This window comes from Trachurus japonicus, chromosome 13, assembly GCF_045865225.1.
Source record: "Trachurus japonicus isolate A0001 chromosome 13, Traja_1.0".
NCBI classification, from domain to species: domain Eukaryota; kingdom Metazoa; phylum Chordata; class Actinopteri; order Carangiformes; family Carangidae; genus Trachurus; species Trachurus japonicus.
The window spans coordinates 38,441,584-38,455,132 of record NC_140919.1 but is presented as its reverse complement, the minus strand read 5'-3'; the positions used below and the strand labels follow the sequence as shown (position 1 = coordinate 38,455,132).

At 42.6% G+C, this 13,549-nt stretch overlaps 1 protein-coding gene across 1 annotated transcript in view; it reads left to right on the top strand.

The window, feature by feature from the left end:
* Nucleotides 1-11,575, top strand: part of dscaml1 (Down syndrome cell adhesion molecule like 1) — a 99,727-nt gene extending 88,152 nt beyond the window's left edge. Inside the window, exons 22-35 of the mRNA XM_085796462.1 lie at nt 1,455-1,608; nt 3,064-3,181; nt 3,504-3,667; nt 3,772-3,870; nt 5,635-5,823; nt 6,512-6,640; nt 6,798-6,956; nt 7,514-7,669; nt 7,870-7,900; nt 8,039-8,157; nt 8,326-8,478; nt 8,767-8,961; nt 9,084-9,392; nt 9,937-11,575. Coding sequence (XP_085652588.1) covers nt 1,455-1,608; nt 3,064-3,181; nt 3,504-3,667; nt 3,772-3,870; nt 5,635-5,823; nt 6,512-6,640; nt 6,798-6,956; nt 7,514-7,669; nt 7,870-7,900; nt 8,039-8,157; nt 8,326-8,478; nt 8,767-8,961; nt 9,084-9,392; nt 9,937-10,526 — 2,565 coding nt within the window. The 3' untranslated portion in view covers nt 10,527-11,575. The remainder of the gene's footprint in view (nt 1-1,454; nt 1,609-3,063; nt 3,182-3,503; nt 3,668-3,771; nt 3,871-5,634; nt 5,824-6,511; nt 6,641-6,797; nt 6,957-7,513; nt 7,670-7,869; nt 7,901-8,038; nt 8,158-8,325; nt 8,479-8,766; nt 8,962-9,083; nt 9,393-9,936) is intronic.
* Nucleotides 11,576-13,549: the final 1,974 nt, after the last annotated feature.

Genomic DNA, 13,549 nt, shown 5'->3' with positions numbered 1-13,549 from the left:
TTAAATTTGTGATTGTGTTACCTTTTTTTTATATTCCTCTATTCATAGTTAAGGCCAACAGCCCTGTAGCATGGGATGTGTAGGTGTGTGTGTTTATATGGGTGTTGGGATACCTGAGGAGTGGATGGAAAGCAGGAGTTGAAGGAATAAGGGTTTAATTGGTGGGTAGGTGAACAGTGAGTGGCATGTAGTAAAAAAAAAAAAAAGAGATGTTCTTTGTTGGAGTGTTTCTGTGTGTGTCTGTGTCTGTGTGTGTGTTTTGAAGGGACAGTGATGTGTATATGTCTAGACAGCAGACACATGGCTGGGTTAAACACACTGCAATTACACACCCACCTCCAGGTCATGTATGCCACTGTATGTGTGCGTCTGTGTGTGTCAGTGTATTCCTGCATTTGTATTTGTGCTTGTTTGTGTGTGACCATTCCTCTTTCTCTGTTTATTCTCCTCTCCTCTCCTCTCCTCTCCTCTCCTCTCCTCTCCTCTCCTCTCCTCTCCTCTCCTCTCCTCTCCTCTCCTCTCCTCTCCTCTCCTCTCCTCTCCTCTCCTCCTCTCCTCCTCCTTTCTCCTCCCCTCCCCCTGATCTCCTCCTCCTCTCCTCTCCTCCTCCCCTCCCCTCCTCTCCTATCCTGTCCTCTCTCCTATCCTCCCTCCCTCCCTCTCCTCTCCTCTCCTCCCCTCTCCTCTCCCCTCCTCTCCTCTCCGTCATTGTTGATGCCTGCAGTAGATAGGCCTCATTAGTGTATGACTGTTCATGATATCTCTGACTGTCTCATTTGTCTGTCCCCCATTGTCTTCCTCTGTTTCATATCTCTGTTTGCCCTCCCCGAGGAGAACAGAAGAAGAGAGAGAGTGGGCTTTACTCCCCCTAACCCAACCCTCTCATCTCCCTCTCTCCCCCTCCCTCTCTCCCTCCCTTCAGCTTCATCCTTCCACACAGTTTTGCCTTATCATAATATGCCCTAGAACCTCTGTGCCCTCCAACCCATCCTCCTCTCTTTTCCTGTAGTACTGACTCAAGGAGAGAAACACAGAGCTTAGTTCACATTAGAATGATGTTCACTCAGCTCTTCACATTACTCCTGCTTCTCGAGTAAAGTGACAAAATGATCTTGTCTTTGGCGTCCCCCAGAATTTACTGTATTGCAATGCAGATTCTACTACAAATTCTTTACGGTAATATGTATTTTCTAAGGGGAATGTGAAAATGTTAGGAATGCATTTTAAAAACTTACTTTCTACAGTAAATCTGTTTGTTTTACAGTGCATTTAATAATAAGAAATGAAAAAAATTGTGCTGTACCTGATTCATATCGCTGCTGGTTTCTGCAAAATCCTCAAAAGAGAACTGCATCAGATTCAAGTATTTCATTCCACCAGCAGATTTGTTGACTCATTTAAAAAAAAAATACATAAATTTTCAATAACATTTTCTCTCCACATTCTCTCCCCAGATGCCCAGCGAGTATGAGGCCAATCCAGAGCTGCTTTTCTACCGCATCACCCACCTGAACCACCGACAGCAGTACCTGATCTGGGCTGCTGCTGTCACCACCGCAGGCCGGGGTAACTTCAGCGATAAGGTCACTGTGGAGCCAGCAGCTAAAGGTGAGTCCTGCGTGATGAGCGTGATGATCTTGTAAATGTCCAGAAAGCTTTGGTTTTAGGAGTTTGCAGGTCAAAAGATGTCACTGTTAAAACTAGTTATAATTTCATTGGAAAGAAAAAACCTGGAAATATCATCCACATTACGGAGAGGTGTATCAGTCTAAATCAGCTGTTGTTGGATGGATGAGACAACAGTGTCTATATTTTATTTTCCTACTCTCTGGGTCTTTGTTCTGTCTCTCTCTGTGTCTGCCATCTCTCTCTCAGGAACTGTTATGACACTGCTTACTGACAGCGTAGTATTCCTCTTCAAGCCTCTTATCGACAATGCCACAAACTAAAAATAACATTTTTTTTAAAGGATGTTTTGCTCTACATCCCTTATGACTCTGTGAATCATAGAAATGATCTCCCTCTCACTCCATCACTTGCTCTATACACTGCATGCTTTTTTCCCCCCTCTGCTTGTTTCCTGTTTCTTTGTTACTGCCTGTTTTCACTTTACAAAGGTGTGCTATTGATTTCAGAGTTCAGAGGGCACCAGATAAACTGCATGCCCTCGACCGGGGATATGATAAGAGGGCAGGAGCAAAAAGCGAGGATGGCAGGTGGAGAGGGGAGAAACTGACACAGCAGGAGCAGAGCAAACAAATATACAAGACAATAGAGGGGCAGAGTGTTTAAGAAAATGAAGAGGGCAGTTAAATCAATAGGCTTTGGATTAAAAGACAGGAAGAATAAGGGGGGTAAGAATGAACAGAGTGCACTTTCCACCATGTTATCCTGTTCTTTTATCTTTTCGCTCCTTTGACTGCGGGATGCAAAGGTCTGTGAGAGTGCTTGTATGGGTGGGTGCGTCAACTGATCGACAGCTGTAAAAGGCAGTGTCCTCCAGGCTTGCCCACTCAATACTTCATTCAGCCTTAACATAAGTGCAGTGGAGTGCGAGCATTAAGACGCCAAGCTTGAAAAAGAAAGGAAGAGAGAGAAATGAAGAGTGGGGGAGTGACAGAGAGGCACAAGGTTTATTTACCTGAATGGATGGACACTTTTTCATATACTCTCCTCTCATTATTTGTCCCATCTTATATATTTGATTTATACTCTGGATGATCCAACATTTAACACAAATTTCCTTTTCTGCCAAGAGTGAGCCACAGGAAATACAATACACATTTACTCCAAGTAAATGTGTATTGAAAGAATCCGGAATGGAAAAGAAATCAATCTATGCATTACGTGTCAACCATCTCAATGTATTGATCAGAACATTCTGAGACAGCATTAGTTTAATAGGTTTTAAAATTGTTTATTTGACAATGGTACGATTTACTTATTGGTGCATATTAATTAGGCTATTGCTCTGATTGCACTGTCTGTGTGTGCTGAGCCCTTTTAGTTTCTATGGCTTTATACATCTATTACATTCACATGCCTCTCTTCTTCCTCCACCAGCCCCAGCTAAGATCCTGTCATTCGGAGGAACTGTGACCACTCCTTGGATGAAAGAAGTACGACTGCCTTGTAGCTCAGTAGGAGAACCGACGCCTACCATAAAATGGACCAAAGACAGGTGAGAATCCACCCCAGAAATGTTACATAAAGCTGAGTGCGCGGCGCTGCTGTGACTGTTCTTAGAGTGGATCAGTGTTAAAGTATCTGAAATGGTTTAGCAAAAGGTCAGTTTGTCAGTAACACTCACATAAACAGCTCTCTAATAAAGAACACAGATCCTGAATGAAATGTAAACTCCACTTTAATGTCAGCGTTTCATGGCCTTGGATGATTTCTTTCAACCTCATGTTGAGTAACAGAGAAAAATGGTTTAAATGAATGTGTCATAAAATTAGTCTTAAAATGTCTTCTCATGATTCTATCGCCTTGATTTCTGTTAGTGAGGACACAGCCATCCCAGTGTCTCTAGATGGACAGCGTCTCATTATGGCCAATGGGACACTAGTGTTGCGTTCTGTCAAAGCTGAAGATTCGGGTTATTACACCTGCACAGCCACCAACACCCTGGGCTTTGACACTATTATAGTCAATCTTTTGGTACAAGGTAGGACAATGGTTTCATTTTTAATAAATTAAAAAGAGAGAATTCACTATAATACAACAAGTGCAAATATTTTTGAGTGGGTCACTGTGTGTGTTCTTGCCCAGTCCCTCCGGACCAGCCTCGCCTTACTGTCTCCACCACCTCCACCTCTTCCATCACTCTGGCCTGGATACCAGGAGACAACGGAGGCAGCTCTATCAGAGGTACGTAGCCCTGCAATGAAGATGGCTTTCCACCTGTCCTCCTGTGTGCTCACATCTCTCTCTCCTTGTCTGTACTGTCTAAAAGTGACACAATTCACATTTTTTTTAAAGCTCAGCAGAATAAATAGACAAAGATTAAAATAAAAGACAAAGGTTTCCTTCAGACCTCTTAGTTACATCTTAGTTCACTCTCTGCCTTTTCTCTCCATTTTGCCTTTCACATTGTTCCTGTGCGCACTAATCTTCGACTGTATCGACTGGTTTCCTGGTTTTATGTTTCCCTGTTAACCATGTGTCTGTGAGATTATCTGATTGTTGCTTATTTCTGTCAGGATGGGTATGGTGTATGCCTGAATGGCCACACAATCATGCAAATGCAATGGTCTTTTCTTTGTCCCTATTGTTCTAGAGATAGTATGAGGATGTCGCAGGGTCATCCGTCTGACTCCTCTTTGCTCTTTAAGCCAGTGTGAGGCTTATCAAGCCCTGGTCATGTAGTGATTTTTGTGTAATGGCTCAAGACACAACGGGACCTGCAGAGAATATTTGTTGACAAAGAAGCGGCCGCAAAAACAGTGATAAAACTTTGATGAGATCACATTTCGAAAACAACTCTTTAATCCATTTGGTGAAGTGTAATTTAAGGCTGTCATTCACCCAGGCCCACAGAAAGTCACTTATTTGCATGCATTACATGCACTGATGCAGGAAGCGATACAAACTCTGGTGCAGCTTTGTATTCAAATAATGAAGGGCGACCAAATCACTAGTTGTATACATCACCCACTGTCTCATACACCCATAGAGGCTATGAGTGTGTCTTGTAGGCTATGTATACCAGAATGCCTGTCTGTCTGTGAAGCCATCTGCACGGTGTCAGCAGTAGGCAAAGCTGAAGTTTGCCATCAAGCATCTATTTTGCATTACTACTGCAGTGGCATCTGCAGACTATCTCCTTGCAGATAAAACATGTTAGCATGTTCTCATTTAAAAAAAAAAAAATCTCAGCTGGTTAGGCAGCATTTTTGGAGTTGTGTAGAAATAAGATTTAAAAAAAAATAAACATCTAAGCAAATGATAAAGGTTAATTATCCTGGAGTGACAATTGGAGTGAGTCTGTTTTTGTGTTGCTGTGTCCTGTGCGGTTCTCTCTGTTGTGTTCTGCTGTGTTCTCCTCTGTTCTGTGGCAGACAGAGGATGACGATAGAACTTATAAACAAACACTGCAGGATCTGCACATGTTAACCCTTCTAATGTTTTTGACTCTATCGTACCATCTGTTAGAGAGAGAGGGAGAAACAAAGGATGGTACAAAGAGTACAAAGACAGCACGGAGCGGGAGACATTCATATATACATAATTATGTACCAACAGACGGACAGATAGACAGAGATGGAGGATTAGATGGAAAGTGTCTCAGAACAGGAGGGAGTTGGCTCTCCAAGGCAGCTGATTATAAAAACAGTCACCATATTGCGTGCGCTCATTTGCATAGATGCTCAGTCAGCGCCATCCCAGTCTTGGGGTTTGTAGGTAACTAATGGCAGCGTAGACAGAGCAGATACACTGTCCTCCAATCGGAGCCATCTGCACAGAGAAGTACAGTCTGACACTGCCACCTGGTGGGCAGTAGAGTTACTTATACCATAAAGTTTGGTAGGATTGGTGCAAAAAGAACTGTTTATCTTAACAATGGAGAAGAAAGTAATATGTATTAATGCAGAAATGATAATAACATTGTGTCTTTTTTGTGTGTGTTCACAGGTTTTGTGCTGCAGTACTCTGTAGACAACACAGAGGAGTGGAAAGATGTTTTCATCAGCTCTAGTGAGCGCTCCTTTAAACTGGACAACCTGCGCTGTGGAACCTGGTACAAAGTCAAACTGGCGGCCAAGAACAGCGTTGGGGCCGGACGCATCAGTGAGATCATCGAGGCAAAGACACACGGGCGAGGTGAGAAGTCTGGAATGAAGGAAGATGGAAGATTAGTGTGGATGGTGGTGTTGAGCAATAACACACAGTCTGAGTGTCAGAGTTTATGGACTAAAACTGAACAGATAATGATGTGAGACATCTCTGTGGGCAGCCAGCAGTGACGTAATCATTACGTTTGATGTGTGATGTGTGAGATGTGTGAGAAATGTACATTTAGCTGGTGATGACCTTCTGTTCTTCATTCTTTCTTGTACTACTTCGACCTGTATGTCTTTTAAAATTGATGGAGTATGTGTCAGTTGTTTTTGTATTTTTAATACAATAATTGTAAATATTGGTTATATTTTTGTTCAAATGTACTATGTTTATGCCTCAATATCCAGTTTATATGAAGCTGGGAATCAATAAATATTGCATAAAGAATCAAAAAACAAAACAAAAACAAAAGATTACTATTCATCCAGCAATGTTAAGAAAATGATACCACATTTGAACTTGAATATCAACACAGTTTTGAAAAAAATAGTTCCTGCATTTACATAATGGATTGATAACTAACATGAACAACAGCTTGCCAATGCTCCATTTGGATGAAACTTGTATCTGTAGTATACTCCACCATCTAAATATATATAAATAAAAAATATCACAGGTGACAGATATTTCCTGATCAGCTTACAATGTCTTATGTCCCCTTGTCTTACAGAACCACAGTTCAATAAGGATCAGCCGGTCTTCACCCACATTAACTCCAGCCACGCCCGGCTCAACCTGCAGGGCTGGGCCAGTGGAGGATGTCCAATCAGTGCTGTCACACTAGAGTTTAGACCAAAAGGTGGGTTATTGCTTTTCCAGTTTGCATTGATACTATTTTGGTGTGAAACAAGGAGATATGCATTTTAGAATTAAAGTAACTATCCATCTTTGTATGGAAACTAGTAAGAAAAAGAGAAAGGGGTTACAGTAGGTGTGATGTTGCTGATTTGTTGCAGGTACATGGACATGGCAGAATGTACGTACCAATGCCACCACAGATGTGTTCCTGGCAGAGCTGCGAGAGGCCACCTGGTATGAGTTGAAGATGAAAGCGTGTAACAGTGCAGGCTGTGGAAACCAAAGCTCCCAGTTTGCAACCCTGGACTATGACGGCAGTGAGTAGAGGACTCCTATTCATTACACCAGGTATCTTGAGATATTGTCGTCAATTGGCAGCAAGATAAGACAGATAGGAGAGGAGACTTTTATTTATCCCACTTCACTCAGTGCAGTAGCGATAAAACAAGCAAGAGTAAAGAATAAAATATAAAAAAAGACACACTATACATTTATGTACCAAAATATATAGCAAAATGTATATTGTTTGTACTATAAAATAATAAGAAAATACACTGTGTTTCTTTAGCAGCTGGATGAGGTAGTGGAGTGAAACGGGAAAATAGTGACTTGGCGGATGAGCAGTGCAAGTAGTGGTGAGGAGTCCAGAGTGCAGGCTATCACAGTCAGACTGGTGTTATACAGAACAAATTTCTTTTTGCAGCGCAGATGCAGCAGTGCTTAGGTTTCCCACAGTCTGATGCAGGGGGGTGAGAGGGTTTGTCCATGATTGATGATCAGTTTGGCAAACCACTTCCTCGATGGAGTCCAGAGAGCAGCCCAGGACAGAGCCCGCCTGTCTGACCAGCTTGTTGACTAACCTCTGTTTGCGCAGGCACGATCCCGCCGATCAAATCCCCCCTGGAAAAGAACGATGATGTCAAGAAGCTGTTTTCCATCGGCTGTCCTGTGATCCTGGTCACTCTCGGCGTTGCGCTGCTCTTCATCATTCGCAAGAAACGCAAAGAAAAGAGGCTGAAGAGACTAAGAGGTGAGGGTGGAAGTAAGAGGAGAGGAGAGAAGATGTGGGAATGTATTGGCAAGGAGAACAAAGCAGTCTTCAGAGAGATTCCTGAAGCAGACTTCAGAGAGAATCTTGAATGTCCTCTCCAGAGTTGCATTTATTTTAAAAGATTGATTTGTGTGTCAGGGAAAAAAAATAATTTGTTATGTTTCACTTGCTCTCTTCAGATGCCAAAAGCCTGGCAGAGATGCTGATCAGGTAAGACAGCTGTTTCCTCGTCCCTCTCGCAAAATTATTTAGTGCAACTCAGAATCCATTTCGCACAGCCACATTTTTGCGTTTTCTCAAAACGGCGAATGTTTGTGTGTGTTTCCTTTCCTCCTACCCCTGGATTAGTAAAAACAACCGCAGCTTTGACACCCCAGTGAAGGGCCCTCCTCAGGGCCCGCGGTTACACATCGACATCCCCAGAGTGCAGCTGCTCATTGAGGACAAAGAAGGCATCAAGCAAATCGGTGAGAGGAAGAGAGTGTGTGTGTGTGTGTGTTTGTGTATGCTCATGCATGGGTTGACAAGATATTTATGTAAAGTGTGTTTTGAACATAAGGAGGCATTGCACTTTTGTCAGTTCTGTTAACCTACAATATTTGCTTTTCTGTGATGTGCATTCTCTCTCTGTGCAGGTGAAGATAAGGCCACTATCCCTGTGACAGACACAGAGTTCAACCAAACCGGGAACCCTCAGAGCTTCTGCACAGGTGTGTCTGTTCATCACCCTGCCCTCATCCAGAACACCGGTCCTTTGATTGACATGTCAGATATCAGACCTGGAACCAGTAAGTGCAGTCTCTCTCTTCGCTGTCTGTTTTATCAGTAAAGGTTTAGAATAACTGAAGCACTGTTTTTTTTTTGTTTTTTTTTCTGGAAACAGTTCAGTAGATGGTGCAGCCACACAGTCACACTTTTTTTTTTTTTACCAAATGCCAGGAATAATCTTGATTTAATCATGTCTTTGTCATCACAGATGCCCATTTGCATGTTTTATATATATATATATGTTAAACAATTGTTCTATTATTTTTTGCTGCCTGCACAACCTTATTTCTTCATCCGTCAACCCTCAGACCCAGTGTCGAGGAAGAGTGTTAAGTCGGCTCACAGCATCAGAAACCGCTACTCCAGTCAGTGGACTCTGACCAAGTGCCAGGCCTCTACGCCAGCCCGCACTCTCACCTCAGACTGGCGCACAGTTGGCTCCCAGCATGGTATCACTGTCACAGAGAGTGACAGCTACAGTGCCAGCCTCTCACAGGACACAGGTTGGCACATGGGTGAAAATGACACTTACAGCCTTTTGCAAGCACATTTAATAGACGCTATTTCTCCAATGCGGAAGAGAACGACAACCTCACCTTCATTTTCTTTCCTCTGTCTTCCGCAGATAAGGGTCGCAACAGCATGGTATCGACCGAGAGCGCCTCCTCCACCTACGAGGAGTTGGCGAGAGCGTACGAGCACGCCAAGCTGGAGGAGCACCTGCAACATGCCAAATTTGAGATTACAGAATGCTTTATCTCTGACAGCTCATCCGACCAGATGACCACAGGTACCAATGACAATGCAGACAGCATGACGTCCATGAGCACACCGTCAGAGCCCGGTATCTGCCGTTTCACTGCCTCGCCACCCAAACCCCAGGACTATGACCGTGGCAAGAATGTAGCTGTGCCCATTCCACATCGCGCCAAGAGTAAGTGGTTGTTGCAAAACATCACATTTTTTTAATGTATTTTTGGTAACAGTTTTTTAAATTCTGAATTCATCATTTATAACACATGAATATTCATTAGTATGTTGTTTATAAACACAGTTGTTTGATGTTTTACTCATCATTGATAAGCACTTACCGTATTTATGAAATACATACTAATGAGTATTAATGCATTATGAATGAAGAATTCAGTATTTATTAATGCTTAACTAATGCTTAATAGTGTGGACATATTATAAAGTGTTAGCATTTTTTTTTTTACTAAGTAAATGTCTTATATACAAATGCAGAAATACAGAAAGAATAAACGCAGTCAAGTTTCTGTAAGTAAGGTTTCTGTTTGATGAGTCATAAGTATACAGTGAGCAAAACCACCAGTGATGTTGCTATATTAGTCATCAGTGCAGCACTGATTTTAATGAATAAACAATGTAAATATTCATTCCATTTGCGTCACTATATATTACAATATGCCACAAATAGGCTTTGGCTGTGAGTTTAAATTCAACGTTTCCCCTTCCAGGTGACTATTGCAACCTACCCCTCTACATGAAGTCAGATCCCTTCTTCCGAAAGCAGTCGGAGCATCATGACCCATGTCCAGTGGTTCCACCACGTGAAGCCTCTATTCGTGGCCTGGCCCAGAGGGCATACCACACCCAGGGCCGTCATGTGACTATGGACTCTGCAAAGCAGCAGGCCCTGAGCATGGGCCACTCTGGCCTGTCCAACCTCACTTCCTCCGGGGCTTCCTCTGGAGGAGCATCAGGAGGCGGCGGTGGAGGTAGTGGGAGTGGAGGGGCGTCTGCTAGCTCTAGCAGCTCTACACTCCCCCAGAGGACTCTCACCATGCCCGGCTCCTCTGCCTCAGTGGCCCAGAGCGCAGCGGCAGCTGCTGCTGCTACCGCTGCAGCTGCTGGAGCATCATCCTCCGGTGGAGGTGGGGCAGTAGGGGCCACAGGAGGGACCCCTGGAGGTGCCTCCTCCTCCTCCTCCAAGATGGGAGGATCCAGAGACTCTCTCCTGGAGAGCAGCTCCTCGGGCTTAGGCAGACTACAGAAGCAGAGGGATGGAGGGGCGGGGGCCTACTCCAAGTCCTACACACTGGTGTAGCCTGCCATCACTGCGGCCTGTCACTGTAACTCTTTATAGAATGCTGGTCAAGCCGGCGCTTGCCTGGAGCCTCTGTGGAAACGTGGGGTGAGGAACACACACATGCACAGCTGACCCGTCAGTGCCTGTGCTGTGCCGGGCTGCAGGGGGCTGGTTGGGTTCCCATCGACACTACTGTATGAAGGGGTTTGCCTTTCTTTCTGCCTGATTGCTTTCTATTATTATTGTGTCATCTTTCTCTATCTCTTATTTCATCACCCTGGAAATCACTTGCCAAAACATAAATGATTTATCTGTTCACTTCATATTTTAATTTTTCTGGTAAGGACACTGTACTTATGCACAAAATGCTTTCCACGTGCACTGTCTTGTCTTCTGGATCAAGACAGTCGTAGAATGAACCAGGTTGCTTGAGTTTCACACAGATGTGTGTGTTAAGGTTTTTAGGTTTTTGAATATGTTTCTTTTCTGGTCTCTGATGGAAGAAGAGCTCATATCACAGCATTGTGCCATGGCAGGATGCTTTTACTGTATGCATAAAGCACCAAACCTTGGTGTGTTACACTGGCTCTGAGAGGTTACTCCATCATGGATTCATACATTAGAGGCAGTGGAAAGACTGTCGTCTCAATACCAGTTTTGAGACATGGGGAATTTTCTTATACATGCAATGGATTACACAGCGTAGTGGTCTTAATTGATGCTTTTATAAACAGACTCAAAGGAGAGGAGATTTAAAAAATAAAAAAAAAATAAAAAAAGAAGAAAAAAGTCAAGCATCACCAAGTGAAAGATGAATCCAAACCTGTTTTATTTTTAATTTTCATCAGTTCTTTTTTCCTCTTTATTTTTCTGATGATGGAAATATAATCTCATGTGCACTAAGAAAAAGTTAGTACAGATCCAAGTAACAGAAACCTTCACAAGCCTGCGTGTGTGTGCGTGTGGGTGTATATGTGTAAATATATATATGTATACATGTGGCAGGCACACACCAACAGTGGACCTTTTTAAAAATCAATCTGTATGCTGACCTCTTGGGCAGACGTCTGTGTCAAAACTGAACCCCCCTCCGACCCCCCACCCTACCCATTGTTCATTTTGTACCAGTCTAAGGGGATTCGGGGACAGTAATGAAGATGATGCTGACGATGTAAACGCTATGATCCTTATTTGGTCCAGCATTTTGAAGTCTGTTTTGCTAAGTGTGACTGAGCTTAGGACATGAGACATACTGAAGAGGAAGTGGGTTGAAAAGAGAGCGATCACAGATGATAAGAAAGAGTTCCTTTCTTTCTCTTTTTCTCTCTTTCACACCCTCAGAACAATGAAGGAAGAGACCCTTTTTATGATTCATCATGTTGCCACAATACCATTATTCTTTTGTTGAACTCATTTTGCCTTCACCTCTCTATCCCTTTCTATCTTTCCCCACCTTTCACCCCCACCCACCCAGTCCCCCATCATATCCATACAGTGTCACTGTGACCTACTGCTAGCGTACAGGCTAGTTGAAAATACAAACTGACTGAGAGAAGAGGTCTAATATGCACAGACAGGCAGAAATGCTGTTTGACATTCAACGACAACTTGAATGGAGAAACAAGTTGCAAACTTACAGCAAATTTATAGAGATGTATACAAGAAAAATCATATTTGTATGAAGTGATCTTGAATTTATGAACGGACAATGACTTTGAGATTATAAACAGAGAGATCAAGTGTTAATAGAATTTGCAGTTGTGTTAGGGAAACGGGGAGGGGGGTTACACAGCAGAGAGATACGATTTTTCTTCAAAAATAAGTGGTCTTCAAACCCAACAGATGTGTTTTCAAGTCCCTCCGCCTCACTGAAATTGATTTTAGCTTTATGAATAGTACTGTATCTGTTAAAGTTTTATTTTATTTTCCCATTTCTTCTCCCAAAGCTTAACCCCATAACAAAGATCGTTCCAAAAAAAAAAGAGTTGCTCCAAATGTTTTGCAATGGTAAAACGTAACATCAGGGCTCTCGCAATAGAAAAAATAAAAAGATATGATATATGTTTGTTTTCAAAAGTATGTACATATATATTTCTATTCAAATATATAGCAAATATATGAATATTGAAAAAAGCAGAGAAATATAGAAGCCGTTCTAATTGAAAATATATATAAAAGATCACAAGACAATCGCTCAGAGTGAAAAACTGCAAGAAGGAAGGAAGGAAGGAAAAGAGGAGGGAGGCTTACACGGGTAGCACAACCATGGATGGGAGATCTTGGAGAGAAAGGACGCAGTGTGAAAGAAAGTTAAATGGTGAAACTGAGGTCTGAGGAATGATATACAGTACGAAGACCCCCCCTTGTGATTTTGTAAATGTTCCAGCTACAGCGCCTGTGCAGCAGGTAGCGGCTGAGAGGGCAAGCACAGTAAAGTCAAGTTATAGTGTGAGATTGTGTCGCTGGTTAACTGTGGTCTATGGCTCAGTGCAGAAAGTGTGGTGTTGAAAAAGAAAACAGTAAAACAAGGACAGCCTATACAGTAAGTGAGCCTATTGTAATATGTTGTATTGTACCTTCCAAAGGTGTGTTCACAAACTCAATGCCATTACCTGACTATAGCGAATGAAGACAAACAGATCAACAAGTATTTCTGTTTCTTATCTGTGTCATAGCAAGTCCTCACCAAACTCCAGGACTGCAGGCCAATAAACATACCACACAGTAAAAAAAAAAAAGAAAGAAAAAAGAAAAACTGCTTATTCAAGTATTCACATTACCTTTTATTTTCGAACTACACAGGAGAGAAATGAGTTTTGCTTTTCACTGTTGATGGTTTAGGATGCCTTTAATTTTGGCCTTTATGTTTCAAGTTATGCAAATACTTGTTTTTAAAAAAAGACATGAGTTTAGGAATGGGAGAGGTCTGTTTTATCAACCAAAACCAGAGGCTTCCTGACTTCAGTTGTATGGATATTGGATGGAGTGATGAAATAAACTCCTGTCCAACCTGCTTTCCCCTAGTTCTTCAGTGAAGTTGC